Source organism: Mustelus asterias, chromosome 2 (assembly GCF_964213995.1).
Source record: "Mustelus asterias chromosome 2, sMusAst1.hap1.1, whole genome shotgun sequence".
NCBI lineage: Eukaryota > Metazoa > Chordata > Chondrichthyes > Carcharhiniformes > Triakidae > Mustelus > Mustelus asterias.
In genome coordinates, this window is record NC_135802.1 from 44,281,709 (window position 1) to 44,300,582 (window position 18,874).

The window sequence follows — 18,874 nt, forward strand, 5'->3', positions numbered from 1 at the left end:
TACGATCCAAGAAGATCCATCAAAGATGCCAAAAGACAGTACCGGACCAAGCTAGAATCCCAGGCTAGCCACACTGACCCACGCCGACAATGCCAAGGTCTGCAAGGCATAACAGGTTACAAGATGAAGGCATGTAAAATCGCCAGCTCCAACCCACTCCTCCCTGATGAGCTCAATGCATTCTACGCCCGTTTTGAGCAAGAGGTCAGCGAGAGCATGCCCTCCATTCTGAGAGTCCTGGATGAACCTGTATCTGGGGTCACCACTGCAGATGTCAGAGCAGCTTTCTTGAAGGTCAACCCACGGAAAGCGACTGGTCTGGATGGGGGACCACTCAAATGCTGGACAGATCAGCTGGAGGGGATATTCACAGATATCTTCAACCTCTCTTTACAACAATCTGAGGTGCCTATCTGCTTCAATAAGACAACCATCATCCCGGTACCTAAGAAAAGCCAAGCAGCATGCCTTAATGACTATCGGCCGGTGGCTCTGACAACCATCATTATGAAGTGCTTCGAAAGGTTGGTCATAGCACGAATCAATTCCAGCCTCCCGGACTACCTGGATCGACTACAGTTTGCCTATCGCCGCAACAGGTCCGCAGCAGGCGCCATTTCCCTGGCCCTGCACTCAACCCTGCAACACCTAGATAACAAGGACACCTATGTCAGAGTCCTATTTATTGACTATGGCTCAGCATTCAACACTATTATTCCCACGAAACCCACCTCCAAGCTCCGTGGCCTGGGCTTCGGCACCTCCCTCTGTGACTGGATCCTGAACTTCCTAACTCACAGACCACAATCAGTAAAGATAGGCAACAACACCTCCCCCACAATCATCCTCAACACCGGTGCCCCACAAGGCTGTGTTCTCTGCTCCCTACTATACTCCTTATACACCTATGACTGTGTGGCCAAATTCCCCTCCAATTCGATTTTCAAATTTGATGACGACACCACCGTAGTGGGTTGGATCTCAAACAATGATGAGATAGAGTACAGGAATGAGATAGAGAATCTGGTGAACTGGTGCGGCAACAATAATTTCTTCCTCAATGTCAACAAAACGAAGGAGATTGTCATCGATTTCAGGAAATGTAAAGGAGAACATGTCTCTGTCTACATCAACAGGGACGAAGTAGAAAGAAGTAGAAAGGGAGCTTTAAGTTTTTAGGTGTCCAGATCATCAACAACCTGTCCTGGTCCCCCCATGCCGACACTATAGTTGAGAAAGCCCACCAACGCCTCTACTTTCTCAGAAGACGAAGAAAATTTGGCATGTCAGCTACGACTCTCACCAACTTTTACAGATGCATCATAAAAAGCATTCTTTCTGGTTGCATCAAAGCTTGGTATGGCTCCTGCTCTTCCCAAGACCGCAAGGAACTACAAAAGGTTGTGAATGTAGCCCAATCCATCACGCAAACCAGCCTCCCATTCATTGACTGTGTCTACACTTCCCGCTGCCTCGGGAAAGCAGCCAGCATAATTAAGGACCCCACGCACCCTGAACATTATCTCTTCCACCTTCTTCCATCGGGAAAAAGATACAAAAGTCTGAGGTCACGTACCAACCAGCTCAAGAACAGCTTCTTCCCTGCTGCTGCCAGACTTTTGAATGGACTTGCTTTGCATTAAGTTGATCTTTTTCTACACCTTAGCTATCACTGTAACACTACATTCTGCATTCTCTCGTTTCCTTCTCTAAAAATGGTGTGTTTTGTCTGTGTAGTGTGCAAGAAACAATACTTTTCACTGTACGTTAATACATGTGACAATAATAAATCAAGTTGGATATAATCTGAAACAAAACATCTTTCAAACGTTTAATTTAAAGGGGTAAGCCGTGACAGGAGAGCTCCAAGCGTGGTTTGCTCCTTTTGCTCCATGTGGCAGGCTGGGGACAGCTCCAGTCCCCTGGGTCAGCATGTGTGCAGGAAGTGTCTCTAGCTACAGCTCCTGGAAGCTCGAGTTTCAGAGCTGGAGCGGCGGCTGGAAACACTGTGGAGCATCCGTGAGTCAGAGAGTATCGTGGATAGCACGTATAGAGAGGTGGTCACACCACAGGCTTAGACTCCGCAGCCAGGAAGGGAATGGGTTACCACCAGACAGAGCAAGAGAGATGGGCAGATAGTACAGGAATCTCCTGTGGCCATTCCCCTGCAAAAAAGATATACGACTTTGGATACTGTTCAAGGGGAATGACCTCTCTAGGGAAAGCAGCAGCAGCCAAACTAGTTGCACCACGGTTGGTTCTGCTGCAGAGGGGAGGGGTAAAAAGTGTGACACTGCAATAGTTATAGGGGATTCAATTGTCAGGGGAATAGGCAGGCGTTTCTGTGGCCGCAAACAAGACTCCAGGATGGTGTGTTGCCTCCCTGGTGCTAGGTTCAAGGATGTCTCAGTGCAGCTGCAGCACATTCTGTAGGGGGAGAGTGAACAGCCAGTGGTCGTAGTACACGTTGGTATAAGCGACATAGGTAAAAAAAGGGATGAGGTCCTAAAAGCAGAATACAGGGAGCTAGGAAGGAACTTCAGAAATCGGACCTCATAGGTAGTGATCTCAGGACTAGTGCCATGTGCTAGTCAGAGTAGAAATGACAGGATACATCGGATAAATACGTGGCTGAAGGGAGGGTTTCAGATTCCTGGGGTATTTCTGGGGGAGGTAAGACCTGTACAAATTGGATGAGTTACACCTGGACTGGACTGAGACTGATGTCTGAGGGAGAGTGTTTGCTAGAGCAGTTGGGGAGGATTTAAACTAATATGCCAGGGGGGTGGGAATGTATGTAAGGAGTCCGAGAAGGAGGGAACAAGGACAAAATGTGGGGAGAAAGTTCCAACTACATCAAAAATCAGGAAAAAAGTTACAAGGAAGGAGAACTGAGGAGATGTTATTACTGGAAGTGTTAGAATTCAAAAAGAAGGTACAAAAACTAGCATAAGGGCACTTTATCTGAATGCTCGTAGCATTCGAAACAAGGTAAATGAGCTCACGGCACAAATCATTGCGAACGAGTATGATTTGGTGGCCATTACAGAGACATGGTTGCAGGATGGTCACGACTGGGAGTTAAACATCCAGGGATATCAGACTGTTCGGCGGGACCAGCAGGAAGATAAGGGAGGTGGTGTAGCTCTGATATTTAAAGATGATATCAGGGCGGTAGTGAGAGATGATAGAGCTTCTATGTGAAAAAAAGGTTGAATCCATTTGGGTGGAAATTAGAAATAGTAAGGAGAAAAAGTCACTGATAGGCGTAGTCTACAGGCCACCAAATAATAACATCATTGTGGGGCGATAAATAAACAAAGAAATAGCTGATGCGTGTAAAAATGGTACATCAATTATCATGGGGGATTTTAATCTGCATATCAATTGGTCAAACCAGGTCAGTCAAGGCAGCCTTGAGGAGGAGTTCATAGAATGTATCCGTGATAGCTTCCTTGAACAGTATGTAATGGAACCTCCGAAGGAGCAAGCTATCCTAGATCTGGTCCTGTGTAATGAGACAGGAAAAATTAATGATCTTACAATTAGGGATCCTCTCGGAAGAAGTGATCACAGTCTGGTTGAATTTAAATACAGATGGAGCGTGAGAAGGTAAAATCCAATACCAGTGTCTTGTGCTTAAACAAAGGAGACTATAAAGGGATGAGGGAGGCTTTGGCTAAGGTAGACTGGGAGCAAAAACTTTATGGTGGGACAATTGAGGAACAGTGGAGGGCTTTCAAAGTGATCTTTCACAGTGCTCAGCAAAAGTATATACCAGTGATAAGGAAGGACTGTAGAAAAAGAGATAATCAGCCATGGTTATCGAAGGAAATAAAGGAGGGTATCAAATTGAAAGAAAAGGCATACAAAGTGGCAAAGACTAGTGGGAAACTAGAGGATTGGGAAATCTTTAAAGGTCAACAGAAAGCCACAAAAAAAGCTATAAAGAAAAGTAAGATGGATTATGAGAGTAAACTAGCTCAGAATATAAAAACAGATAGCAAAAGTTTCTACAAATATATAAAACGAAAAAGAGTGGCTAAAGTAAACATTGGTCCTTTAGAGGATGAGAAGGGGGATGTAATAACTGGAAATGAGAAAATGGCTGAGGCATTGAACAGATATTTTGTGTCGGCCTTCACAGTGGAAAACACAAATAACATGCCAGAAATTGGTGACAGGAAGGCTATGGCAGGCGAGCACCTAAAAGCTATCATTATCATGAAAGCGGTAGTGTTGGGCAAGCTAATGGGGCTAAAGGTAGACAAGTCTCCTGGTCCTGATGGAATGCATCCCAGGTACTAAAAGAGGTGGTGGGGGAAATAGCGTATGCACTAGTGGTAATTTACCAAAATTCGCTGGACTCTGGGGTGGTTCCCGCAGATTGGAAAACAGCAAATGTGACGCCACTGTTTAAAAAAGGAGGTAGACAAAAGGTGGGTAACTATAAGCCGGTTAACTTAACTTCTGTAGTAGGGAAAATGCTTGAATCTATCAACAAGGAAGAAATAGCGAGACATCGGGAAATAAATTGTCCCATTGGTAAGACGCAGCATGGGTTCATGAAGGGCAGGTCGTGTTTGACTAATTTGGTGGAATTCTTTGAGAACATTACATGCGCAGTGGACAATGGGGAACATGTGGATGTTCTGAATCTGGATTTTCAGAAGGCATTTGACAAGGAGCCGCACCAAAGACTGCTGCATAAGATAAAGGTGCACGATGTTACGGGTAATGTATTAGCATGGATAGAGGATTGGTTAACTAACAGAAAGCAAAGAGTGGGGGTAAATGTGTGTTTTTCTGGTTGGCGATCAGTGGCTAGTGGTGTGTCTCAGGGATCAGTGTTGGGACCGCAATTGTTTATGATTTACATAGATGATTTGGAGTTGGGGACCAAGTGTAATGTGTCAAAATTCGCAGATGACACTAAGATGAGTGGCAGAGCAAAGTGTGCAGAGGACACTGAAAGTCTGCAAAGGGATATAGATAGTCGAAGTGAGTGGGCGAGAGTCTGGCAGATGGAGTACAATGTTGGTAAATGTGAGGTCATCCATTTTGGTACGAATAACAGCAAAATGGACTATTATTTAAATAGCAAAAAATTGCAGCATGCTGCTGTGCAAAGGGACCTGGGTGTCCTTGTGCAAGAATCACAAGGAGTTGGTTTGCAGGTGCAGCAGGTAATTAAGAAATCATAGAAATCATAGAAATCATAGAAATCATAGAAACCCTACAGTGCAGAAGGAGGCCATTCGGCCCATCGAGTCTGCACCGACCACAATCCCACCCCACATATTTACCCGCTAATCCCTCTAACCTATGCATCCCAGGACTCTAAGGGGCAATTTTTAACCTGGCCAATCAACCTAACCCGCACATCTTTGGACTGTGGGAGGAAACCGGAGCACCCGGAGGAAACCCACGCAGACACGAGGAGAATGTGCAAACTCCACACAGACAGTGACCCGAGCCGGGAATCGAACCCGGGACCCTGGAGCTGTGAAGCAGCAGTGCTAACCACTGTGCTACCGTGCCGCCCCAGAAGGCAAATGAAATTTTGTCCTTCATTGCTAGAGGGATGGAGTTTAAAAACAACGAGGTTATGTTGCAGCTGTATAGGGTGCTGGTGAGGCCACACCTGGAGTACTGTGTACAGTTTTGGTCTCCTTACTTGAGGAAGGATATACTGGCACTGGAGGGGGTATAGAGGAGATTCACTAGGTTGATTCTGGAGTTGAGAGGGTTGGCTTATGAGGAGAGACTGAGTAGACTGGGGCTACACTCATTGGAATTCAGAAGAATGAGGGGAGATCTTTTGGAACATGTGAGATTATGAAGGGAATAGATAAGATAGAAGCAGGGAAGTTGTTTCCACTGACGGGTGAAACTAGAACTAGGGGGCATGGCCTCAAAATAAGGGGAAGCAGATTTAGGACTGAGTTGAGGAGGAACTTCTTCACACAAAGGGTTGTGAATCTGTGGAATTCCCTGCCCAGTGAAGCAGTTGAGGCTACCTCATTGAATGTTTTTAAGACAAGGATAGATAAATTTTTGAACAGTAAAAGAATTAAGGGTTATGGTGAGCAGGCGGGTAAGTGAAGCTGAGTCCATGAAAAGATCAGCCATGATCTTATTGAATGGCAGAGCAGGCTCAAGGGGCCAGTTGGCCTACTCCTGCTCCTAGTTCTTATGTTCTTATGTTTTCTAAATCAAATCGAATCAAACAAAATGAGTGGTCTCCCATTTAAGATGGGGATGAGGAGAAATGTTTTCTTTCAGAGGATCATAGATAGGTTAGGTGCAAAGGCAAAAATTTGGCAGATGAAATCTAACTTGTCCACTGTGGCAGGAAGAATAAAAAAGCATCATATTATTTTAATGAAAAGAGATTGCAGAACTCTTGAGGTACAGAGAGATCTGGTGTCCTGGCACATTAATCATTAAAAATTAGTATGCAGCTACAGCAAGTGATTCAGAAGACAAATTGAATATTTTAATTTATTGCAAAGGGAATGAAATATAAAAGTAGAGAGGTTTTGCTACAGTTGTATAGGGTATTGGTGAGACCATATCAAGAATACTGTGTACAGCTTTGGTCTCCTTATTTAAGAAGGGACATAATTGCATTAGAGGCAGTTCAGAGAAGGTTCATTCGATTGATTCCTGGGATAAGGAAAGGTTGGACAGGTTGGACCTGCATCCATTAGTTTAAACAAATGAGAGAGATATTGAAACATATAGAATCATGAAGCGACTTGACAGGGTGGATGCTGAAAAGATGTTTCCCCTTGTGGGAGAGACTAGAATTAGGGGACACAGTATAAAATAAGTGGTCTCCCATTTAAGATGGAGATTAGGAGAAATGTTTTCTCTCAGAGGGTCATGAGTCTGTGGAACACCCTTGTCCAGAGAGCAGTGGAGGCAAGGTTATCGAATATTCTTAAGTCTGAGTTAAAAGATTCTTGATTGATAAGAGAGTTGAAGGGTATAGCGGGTAGGTAGAAAAGTGGATTTGAGTCCACAATCAGATCAGCCACCATCTTACTGAGTGGCAGAGCAGGCTTGAGGGGCCAAATGGCTTACCCCTGCTCTTAAATGAGATGTTTGTTTGTTGGGAAGGCAATGACATTGTGGTATTGTTGCTTAACTAGTTATCCAAAGACCCAGGATAATGATCTGGGGATCCAGCTTTGAATCCCACCACAGCAGATGGTGACACTTTAATTCAATAAGAATCTGGAATTAAAAGTCTATTAATGGCCATGAAACCATTGTCAATTGTTGTAAAAACCCATCTGGTTCACTTAAGTCCTTAGGGCCATCCTTACCCAGTTTGACCTACATGTGAGTTGAGATCCATAGCAATGTGGTTGACTTTTGAAATGCAATCAGTTAAAGACAATTAGGGATGGACAGCTGGTGCATAGGAACGCCACCATCTGCAAGTTCCACCCCAAGCCTAATATTACAAAATCTTCTTTGCCATTCATACATCATAAATAAATGGAGAATTCTAACCCATGTTTTATTTTGTATACTATCAATTGATCAATAGCAGCACATCTAAAATCTTTTATCCTGAGCTAATAACTAATTTTGTTTCTCCATCAGATTATTTCTAAATTCAGTATTTCATTGTCCACTTCTTCCTTCAATACAGATGGAAGAGAAGGAGCGTGCTGCTAAAGAGTTGGAAGAATCCTTAAAAGAAAAGGAAGTTCAATTGGCAAAACAGATACACATTTCTTTAAAGCAAAAAGAAGCCATGGGCACAGAGAAGGAAGTTTGCTTAGTGGTAGAAAAGGTAAAGAAACATATTCTATTAATGAATTTGATAGGAATTGCTTTGGGAAGAAAGGGGAGAAATTTCCAATGTGCACTATGGTGACAAGTATATTGAAAAATGAGTTTCCATTTCTTTCACAGAAGTATGCAGAGAAAATTTCCCCTCAAAATATCTTTGTAAATCCAGTAATAATGTTTGTGCTTTAATGTTACTAATTTTACAAAAGTAAAAGCTTATGGGTGTATCTTGCAAGTATTTTGAATAAATTGTTCGAAAACAATTACTTTTGATTTTCATATTTCTTCGTAGGTGGCTGTTCATCCCATAAGTAGAGATCAAGCCATTCAAGATTTAGAGAAACTCAAGAAGAAAGAGGCAATTCAAGATCAACTTTTAGAGAGGTAGCGAGAATGCTATGTGATGAATGCAGCTCAGTAGCACAGCACATTGAAACCTCAGCATTAAATGTTAAGGTTTTTTTCGCTATTTTAATCCACGTGCCAAGTAACCACTTTCAGTCATGTTGCCATGATGTGGACCGAGCAGAGATTTAAGCACAAATTTTATTTCTAGATTTCCAGCATCTGCAGTATTCTGCTCTTGATAAATGCTGATTTGATTTTTGTTTAATTTAAAGCTCTTAATTTTCAGGAGAACAATTGTAAAGACATGGAAAGAAAGTGCAATCCCCATCTTTCAAGGAAGATAATTATTTCAGTGGATGACATGTTGGTGACAAGACCTAAATTAATCCAGACTTCTTTGGAGGCAGAAGTAGGAAAACCTCTGGATGACTGTCACTCAGAGAATAGCTCAGTGACTATTTGAGGAACATAGAAACATAGAAGAGGAGGAGGAGGCCATTTGGCCCTGCAAGACTGCTTCGTCATTCATCATGATCATGGCTGATCGTCCAACTCAATAGCCTAATCCTGCTTTCTCCCTATAACCTTTGATCCCATTCACCCCAAGTGCTATACCCAGCTGCCTCTTGAATACATTCAATGTTTTGGCATCAACTACTTCCTGTGATAATGAATTCCACAGACTCACCACTCTTTGGGTGAAGAAATGTCTCCTCATCTCCGTCCTAAATGACGTACCCCAAATCCTCAAACTGTGACCCCTGGTTCTGGACTCCCCCACCATCGGGATGACATGTCGGTAACGAGACCTACTTTTCACTTACATAGCTTATGACCCCACAAAATGTTTCCCATTTAGTAGCAGAGGTGTGCTACGTAAATCTTACATGAGGGTCTCACTACCTTGACAAGTCTGGAAGGGCTCTCCAGTATGCTCCAGCTCATGTGTGCCACATAGTTGTAGCCTACCCTGCCTTGCGTAGTAAATTAGTCCAGGCTGCAGCATCAAAGCACAAGTCGTTTCTGGCCCTCTCCTGTTTAATTCAGCCTACCTTCTTGCCATTGCCTTTACTTATTCTCTCGTCACTTCAAATAGAGGACCAGTTTTTCAGCTCAGTATCAATTCCAGAATTTCGGGCAGAATTTTGAGCCCGCATTAGCCGTCAACATAAATGGCAACGTGGACCTAAAATCTCGTGAAAGTTGGAAAACGAGATTCTCACCAGCGAGATCTCATTCCCCAACTTTCCACACCCCCTCACCCACGATGTGAGAAAGAAATCTTATTTTACTACATTATCATATCATTAGCAAGCAGACCCATCAGCACTTCCACTGCCATTTAATTTGCCAGCACAACTTGTGACAATTTTATAATAATGTGAACCTGAACGACCTCACCTCTGAAAGGAATATTGGAGATCAGCGCATAGGTCATCATTAGGGAGTCCAGTGTAGAAGGGGCACCAGAGAGGATGTGAGGGACCCAGCGAAGTCATTCTCGGGAATGGGGGACAGTGGATATGTATGGGGGGCGGGGGGGGAGGGGGGGGGGTCAGATTGAATCTCGGCAGTTATAATTGGGGGGAAGGGTTTGCTGCTGGCAGGTTTCGCGGGCTTCCATATTGTGATCCTCTTGGTCTCCAAGGGGTCTAGCTCTTGGTATTGACTTTGTGCACCTTAGGTTGCCCTTGCTGTTTCCTCAGAAGGATTGTCTTTCTGGAGTGGCAGCTGGAAGTGGGTGGGAGTTGAAAAATCCACAGTGTCAGCACAGAGGGCACCTGCGAGGTCCCAAGGTGAGGTTTGGTAACACACCATGTTGGATGGGTAATGTGGAGACTCTGATGTGGGGTGATGATTTGCTCCATGAGAGCAAGTAGACCTGACACAGAAGGGGCAAAGAGGCAAGTCACATTCATCCCCCCACCTTCAGGCTGCAAGATACAGCTTTAGGGCATGAGCTGTGGAAGTGCACTGCCAATGGTCCTGGAGTCCAGGCTATCAGGGATGTTGTCATGGGTGGCTGGCTGTTCAGGATGGAAGGCTTGAAGGGCCCACCACCCATGAGAGCTGGATGAATGAAGATTAAAGTTAAGGATCAAGGTTAGTGCAATTTAGAGTCTTGAAATTAGTCAGATGAGCTTCGCCTGCCAAAGGAGGAAGCCACTTCCCTAATAATATCCCTGACCCTTCCTTGACAAGTCAATTATACCCATTAAGTCAGTATTGTAATGCATGATTCTGCCACTGATTGGTGCCCACTAATTAACCCTTTGCCATTAATAGGTCCAGGCAATGGGCAATCAAGGGGGTCAGTCGACCTGACTGCCTCACCCCCTTTACTGCAGCTGTATTCATGGTCAGGTGTTCCTGAAGTCGGAGCATGCAGTTTCTAAAGGCACCATTGAGACCTTCCATTCCCGTTGAGCGCAACAGGGACCGGTGTGCCTTATCAACTCTTTTCATCACCTTTTGGTTTAATGTTTTAAGTTTCATTTGTGATTTGTTTTTTTTTTGTTTTGGGCAGTTCCTCTTTAGGGTGTTGCCCCTTTTATTTTGATCCTCAGTTTATTTAATTTAGTTTAATTATTTAACTCAAAAGAATTGGTAGCTGAGCCCCCCTTTAATCACCTCTTAGTTTGATGATTTAAGTTTTATTTGTGATTTGTTTTTGGTTCGGGTGGTTCCCCTTTAAGGAGCTGCCCTTTTTACTTTGTCCCTCCGTTTGTTTAATGTAGTTTGATTGTTTTTGGGAGCTAAGGCCACAAGTATTGAACTCCATGGTTTGCATTCTCCTCTCGATAAGAGAGAGGTGACACAGGTTTAGCCATCAATGTAAGGGGCAAAGACAATGGAGCTCAGGAGGCAGCCATGGCAATGAAAAGTGTTGTGGCAGCATTTCAGCCCCCGAGGAAGTCAGCACACAGGTCAATTCAATGTACGCATGTGCCCTCAATCCTCACCCTTGAGGGGTTCTGCAGGCCATTAAGGAAGATGCCCATTTGTCATGCGAAGTTGGGAGTGGCACATGTGAGGACAGGCCATTGTGTGAGAGGGTAAGGGAGTGAAGCCCATTGGAAAGGCACTCACTTAGGGGAATGTGCATGGATGGATGCCCCATGTCTTTACAGGGCAATGGGTCAAGGTATTGAAAAGACTCCTCACTCTGACAGATCAGCGCATGCGCAGTGGCCCACTCAGCGCTATGCTGCTGGTCTCTCCAGCGGGAATAGGCCCCACCCCTGATTTTCAATGTGGATCTCGCTAGGGCACTCCGCATTGCTCAGAGTGTGGGAGATTTATTTTGAAAATCCCACTAAAAAATCAGCGGGAGTTACTCCAGTTTTCATACGAATTCGGCACTTAGAATTTTTTATGAGAATCGCTCCCATGATCTCCCAGTACTTAACAAACATCTTTTGAAAACAATATCTACTGAATATGAAGCAATGTTTTTTGCTGTCTCTCTCATCATAATTAAATAACTAGAAAATAGTTATGTGCTGAAAACCTCTGCCCTCATTCGCAACTGGGATTCTCCAGTGCCGCTGACAGTGAATGGAGTTTTGGCTGGAACGCCAAATTCTCCATTCTCACTTGCAGCGAGGTGGACACGGACGAGATCAGAGAATCCCACCCATAGCTTTGAATAGGTTTATCTTTCATTCATTAATTAAGTATGTTTGTTTTTTAGCCTTCATAAACAGCTGGATCGAACAAATCGAATGTGGGAAAAGAAATTTGCTATAATGAAACAGAGGTATAATTTATAAAGGTCATGAACAAAATAATTTATTTTCCTTGGCATTATGTTAATGCTTCAGTTAATTATTGTTGCAGTGAATTGTTAAATTGACTTTTATCCCCTTTGCCACACAATTTTGTTCTAAAACAAATCTGTAAACTTTCAGTTACCATGCAATAAAGGATGAGATGTATCTGAGATGTTCTTTGCAACGGCAAGCACCAATCCTCCACTGTGCTTTTGCACGTTACACAGTAAGTACCTATTAGTGAAATCTGCAATTGTAGAAATATGCACCGATTAATTTCAGAACCCTTTTATAATGCCCGATTGATGACACAAAAGTATTTCTGTTAACTAATAGATAATGGCGGGAAGACATTTAAAAAGTATTAATAAATGTTGAATTTCATGATGGTAATTTGTAATTGAACTATCTGTGCAATGCCTAGTTGAAAGGCCAAAACCATTGCTGCAGGACACTTTGAAGATTGACAGAAATAGTGTAGAAGATACTTCAATTAGAAAGTTAGGTGATGCCAAGCTTGAGACTTTTAAAGTGAGGAGCTCCATAATCTTGGCATCCTGAGAAACAATAGCTAAGAATAGGAAAGGAAATAGGATAGAAAATAGGGATCTGTGTCTTGAATGCAGTGCTGGGGATGCAGGAAAGAGCCAATGCATGCAAGATATTGTACTTTGAACTTAGGTAGGACATGGGTAAACTTGAAGGGGAAATATTTTTACAGGTATTTATAAAATAGAAGTAGAAAGATGGAAAGTTTGATGGCTAAAGGTGTGAGAATGATCGCCTTACAGGCACTTAGTTTTTCTTTTATGCTGCCCATGGAGATAGAATCATGTGTATAGTATGGAAGAAATCCATTCAACCCATAATGCCTGATTCCTTTGCTGAAACAATGCAAAACCAATCTCAGTCTGCTGCTCCCTCCCTTCCCTTGTCTTGCCCAAATAACAAAATGATTTTCCTTTTAAAATTGCACTTTCCTTGTGGTTAGTCATTCCAGCCTCCAGAAGTCCTCAAGTGTATATATTTAACATAAAAGTGCTGAAGGGTGAGGATACACAGTGAGATTTAGAACTTTAAGTAAATAATTGCCTGAAAGTGCAAAGAAGGTAAAACCATTTAAAAAAAATAGAATTTTGGGTTTTATAAATAGGAGCAAAGTGTCCAAGAGTAACTATTTAAAAAAAAATATTGGCTAGGACATAGAAGTACTATGCGCAGTTTTGGGCACCCCAGTGGAACTCCTTACCTTTTTTCATTTTGTTCTTTTTTCTACCATCTGCCAGCTTTTAAATGTCCAATGTAAAGAAGTTCCTCCTATCCTCTCTTATTCTTTACATAGTAATTTTAAATTGCTGACCAACATCAACTTCTAAACCAAAGGAAATAAACTTACCCTCATTATTCCAAGTTGCTTCAACTTTAACAAAAATGACTAAAAAACACCTTAGATATTTTTTGGTTCAAAGGAAATAGTTCCAGTACCTTTGTTTCTCCTCATACCTATATTTTTTCATTCCTGACATCATCCTGAATTAGCACTGAATGTGCTCCATGGCGCTGACACATTTCTATTATGGGGCACCCAAAGCTGTACACAATAATCTAACTGACGTCAAACCAATTTATTTACTCCTCAGTTGCAGCCCATTTACACCGTTAAATTGTCTGTACATTAAATGTATATGCCAATTACTTGTAATATTCTTATCAAGCATTGACAACTGTCTGAGGTCAAACCAGGTCTCAACCTTGCTGTCACATTTTATCCATCATCAAGATGCCTACGAATGCTTCCATAACATCCCCAACTCTGCCCCACCTTAGCTCATCTGCTACTGGAACCCTCATCTGTGCTTTTGTTAGCACTAAACTTGACTATTTCAACATGTTTCTGGCCAGCATCCACCTAGCATAAGCTTGACCTCATCCAAAACAGTGGTGTCGATATTCTAATCTCAACAAGTCCCATTCATCCCAACATCCCTATGTTCCCTGACATTAATTGCCTCACAGTCTGCTACACCTTAACTTTACAATTCTCATCCTTGTTTTCAAATCTTCATTACCACACTCCTCACCTTCTCTGTAACATCCTCTAGCTCTACAAAACTCCAAGATCTCTATATGCCTCTAATTCTGCATTTCCCCAATTATAATTGCTCCACCACTGGCTGCCACACTTCCAGCGCTTCCAACTGTTTAGGCCGCACGCTCTTGGATTTCCATCCTATTACAGCTCTCTTAACTCTCCCTCCTTCTTCGAGGCTCTTCTTAAAATCTACCAATTTTGGTCATCTGCTCGAATACCTGTGGCACGCCTTAGACTATTTTACCACATAAGGTGCTATATAAATGCAGGATTTCTCTGGTTTCTGGGATACACTATTTCCATCCCTTCCCCAGTGTGAGCAAGATTCATTTACCCTAACTGTTCTGTTTCCTGAACTTTCAATCCATGATGCCACATTTTCTTTTCATAGCTTATGCCTGAATTTTCTAATGAATCTCTTGAAACATATAATTGAAGTTAAGTATATAGAGTATCAATTCCCTTCACTATCCAACTGACATTTCTTCAGAAACAAGTTTTCACTAAATGTTCACCAGTTTAATTTCAAATTATAAGGAATTATATTAACGCACTTCACCTGACAGTGCCAAATCAGGCCTGAATTTGGAGGGGGCAACAGCCCACATCAGATGAAGACCAGAGAGATGGAGAGGAAGCAGCAGAAGAAGGAGGTCTTTTGCAGCAAGAGATATGAGGGAATCAGTTCAACTGCATAGTGACTCTGGAGTCCGACTTGTTTCCTGACCTAGAAACTTAGACAAAGACAGTATTGTCGCTGGACTAGTACTCCAGAAACCCAGGGTAATGTTCTGGGCACCTGAGTTCAAATACCACCCTGGCAGCCGGTGAAATGTGAATTCAATAAAAACCTGGAATTAAAAAGTCTAATGATGAACCATGAAACCGTTGTTTTTTTGTTGTAAAACCCATCCGGTTCACTAATGTCCCTTAGGGAAGGAAATCTGTCATCCTTACTCCAGATCATAAATGCTCTCAGGGCTAGGTAATAAATGCTGGTCCAGACAACAATGCCCACATGCCATGAATAAACAAAAATTAAACCCTCTGTATTAGCAGTTATTTGTCACTCCCTACATAGAAACTATTAACTTCTACTGACAATGCAGACTCAGAAGCTTCTATGAAGCCACATTGCAAATCAAAGTATCAATGCCTAACACATTAGCTTTCTCAATCATCAGCTAATTTCTTACAGGGTTTTCTAACTGTAGAATTCTTATAAGGTGCTCTCGGCAAAGATGCTAGAAGTTTACAGTGTTTCATGTTAACACCTTTAAGGTTGGGCTCGGCTACTTCTGGATGCCCATGCCTTTGAGGACCTGGCTGCAGACTGCTGAATCTCAACTGCTACCAATGCATTTTGGCCCAGTTTACCTTCAGTCACCATGGTGGGTATTGGTTAAGAGAGCAGGAAAGGGACTGACATTTGTCGAGATAGGTAGGGTTCTTGATTGGTAAGGGGAATCAGAGGTTATGGGAAAAAGCAGGAGAATGGGATTGAGAAAATTATCAGCCATGATTGAATGGCGGAGCAGACTCAATGGGGTGAATGGCCTAATTCTGCTCCTATATCTTATGGTCTTATGAACTTTCAGTCCAACAATCTTTTCAAGGTGGACACCAGTCGTTCTAGTATGGAACCCAGGACCTGTACACCAGCATTTGAACTTTCACCACAGTGCATAAACTGGTGACATTGGTTTCTTTTGTGAGTGTGGCTGCAATATTTTTGTAGTTGGTCACTCAAGGTAAATTGCCAAGTACTATTACCATATGAGATTACACTACTCAGGCTGCAAATGCACTCCTCCATATTTCAAACACAGGCCTGGATTTTACAGGCCTGTGACTGTCTGGCTAAATGGTTGGTGGCAAGGCTGCCCACCATACTCATAGAATCATAGAATCCCTACAGTGCAGATAAGGCCCATCGAGTCTGTAGTGACTCTCTGATAGAGTATCTTACCCAGGCCCTCTCCTTCACCCTATCCCTGTAACCCCACACATTTATCATGGCTAATCCATCTAACCTACACATCTTGGAACACTAAGGGATAATTTAACATGGCCAATCCACCTAACCTGCACATTTTTGGATTGTGGGAGAAAACCAGAGGACCCGAAGGAAACCCATTCAGACGTGGGGAGAATTCCACACAGACATTGACCCAAGGCCGGAATTGAATCCAGATTCCTGGAGCTCTGAGGCAGCAGTGCTAACCACTGTGCCATCGTGTCAGCTTCCTCAGCAATTTAACATTGGGAACAGCATTATTATTTCCTTTAAGGAGGATCTTCTGCCCCTCTTAGGAGGAGGTCTTTCCTTTGAAAGCTGTTGGCCAATCGGATGACAAACAGCTCTCTACTCCCATCAGTGCCAGATTGGAGTGGTGACGACTGCTGGGAATACAGGTAATCCCGACAAAGAAGGACACAGATTAAAGGTAAGTCCAGGGTACAGCTGGTAGGCCCTGGCAAGGGGATGAGGGTTCTAGTTTCAGAGGCCAGTGGGAGATTAAAGGGGGCAGGATGACCTTAGTGGGGGATACTGCTGATAGGCACAGGTGACCACAAACGGTGTCCCCCACTTTGCCCAACACCAGCCAGCGCAGCTAAAGCTGCCGGGTTTCCCAAATGACATGGACAAGATAAAGCATGTGCAAGAATGGTGGGGACAGGACAGAACCCCCAAGAGGCCATTAAATGGCTATGGGCCACCCATACAGTGCCCCTCCACTCCCCTCCCATTAAATTTTGAAATGGATCAGGGCCTGGCAGGTAGGCCGTGGGCAGGCCATGTGCTGAACTAAACAAAACATTCCACCTTCAAATTTACCAGCCAAGGAAGTGTAAAATCCACCATAGTGGGGAGACTCCTTGGCAATATCTTTGAGGTATCTTCTTCAGAAAGCACTTGCTGCTGAAAAGGATCTAGAGGACCCAGCAAAGGGACGGAGTGTAGAGATGGCACTGAAAGGATGGGCATTACACAGTCTTCAGAATATCAAATTTGTAAAGCATGTTGAATATTTGTTGAAGTGACCTGAGGTGTTTCAGGTAATATGTTGACATACTGCTCAGATAATCTGCCAGTCCTGCTCATTGTGTTTCCAGGGAACTAATATCTCAGGCTTTTTACTCTATTTGAGTGAAAGCTATTTTGTCTCTTCCCCTTGTCTTCAATTTTGCTGGGACGCTGTCAGGACCCATAGTCTTTGCTGTGACCAGTACACTCAACTGTCCTTTAATGTCTTCTTGAGGCTACAAGGGATGGGAAATAAATATTGCAAAGGAATCTATATTTTAAAATTTAATGTGTATGTTTTTGAGGCAGATGTTAAATAGAGGCAGATGTGAAAATGACACAAAAGGGAAGCAGGAAAGGTAAGCACTGAAATAAAACTGAATTTCCCAGTCTCTCAGGAAATTTGGAGCAAGCTGAGGTTGGGAAATCAAAATTAATCTTTATTGAAAGATATAAAAGGACACCGGTGTGCCACAGGAAGCTTGCAAGTGTGCCGCTCTCTGCTGCAGGTTTTAAACAATGCGTGCCGCAGGAGCCTGAGAAAGATTGAGAAAAAACCCAGAACTGAGACCTGAGAGTGTGGTGCTGAGGAGAGTAGGGGGAGGGGGAAACCAGGAGTGTGGCAGACCCTGAGTGGGAATGTGGCAGTTTGGAGAGCAGGGGGAGTTTAAAGGCATTAGCAACAGACTTTAAGTGAGAAGTTCTCAACTTTCCTTTGTTGTTGCAAAATGGGTGGAAGTAGTTTGTTCGGTGTTGTTAGAACCATAGAATCCCTACAATGCAGAAGGAGGCCATTCGGCCCAATCGAGCCTACACTGAATCACCGAAAGAGCATCTTGTCCAGGCCCACCTGGAAGGTATGCCAATCTAGGGGCTTCAGAGAACACTTCTTCTACACTTCTTCTTCAGGAGCAGTCTGAGGTGGCTAAGATTCACCAAGAAGCTGGTCACTGAACTCTACTTCATGGGTCCCTGGGCCTATCAGAGGACCCACCCCAAGACCTCCCTCTATCCCACCCCAGGTTTCTCCTTCCCCACCCTGGCCTCCCACCCTGCACCCTCCTTGCCAGGGCTTGCTGGCCTAGTCCCATCAAACTAACCCCCCACCCAACCCACAAACCCTCACATACCTCCCCATCTATCCCCAGGATTGATTGTTGTTGGGGGGATGGTTGCTGTCCCGTAATGGCCCTCTCATCAATTCCTCCCTGGATAAAAAGGCTCTGTGCACCCACCAACCCAGTAAGTTACTATTTACTCAACTTTGCATTTTGCTCTAATCCATTGAATTTCAATTGTATGTTGTAAACCTCTCTAGTAACCATAGTAAATGTGAGTAAATGTGATGTTTATGAGCAGTCGGTTCAATGGAAAAGAAGTGGGTGTGCTGTAGAATTGTTTGCCTCATTGAAGCATGCTGTGTTACTGAAAAGGTTGGGAATCAGTGCTCTCAAACAGAACAGACAAGCTGAAGAAGACTCAAGAAGAGACTAGATCTAGAAGCTGAGATTTGTTTCATTATTATTCATTCACGGGGTGTGGTATTGTTAGATATGCCAGCATTTATTTTCCATCCCTAATTGTCCTTGAGAAGGTGGTAATGAGCTACTTTCTTGATCCATGGCATGTGGTAGGTATACCCACAATGCTGTTAGGAAGGGACTTCCAGGATTTTGACCCAGTGACAGTGAAGAAACTACAATATTTTTCCAATGATGAGAGGCTTGGAGGGCAACTTCCAGGTGGTGATATTCGCATGTGACTATTGCCTTGTTCTAAATGACAGTGGTCATGGTTTGGGAGGTGCTGTCTAAGGAGCCTTGG

General features: G+C 43.3%; 1 protein-coding gene across 1 annotated transcript in view; it reads left to right on the forward strand.

Moving 5' to 3' along the window:
* The window catches only part of LOC144480685 (uncharacterized protein C10orf67, mitochondrial-like), a 187,290-nt gene extending 169,286 nt beyond the window's left edge, over window positions 1-18,004 (forward strand). Inside the window, exons 10-14 of the mRNA XM_078200283.1 lie at window positions 7,667-7,810; window positions 8,102-8,193; window positions 11,852-11,917; window positions 12,069-12,156; window positions 17,960-18,004. Of these exons, the coding sequence (XP_078056409.1) occupies window positions 7,667-7,810; window positions 8,102-8,193; window positions 11,852-11,917; window positions 12,069-12,156; window positions 17,960-18,004 (435 nt within the window). The remainder of the gene's footprint in view (window positions 1-7,666; window positions 7,811-8,101; window positions 8,194-11,851; window positions 11,918-12,068; window positions 12,157-17,959) is intronic.
* The last annotated feature ends 870 nt before the right edge of the window (window positions 18,005-18,874 follow it).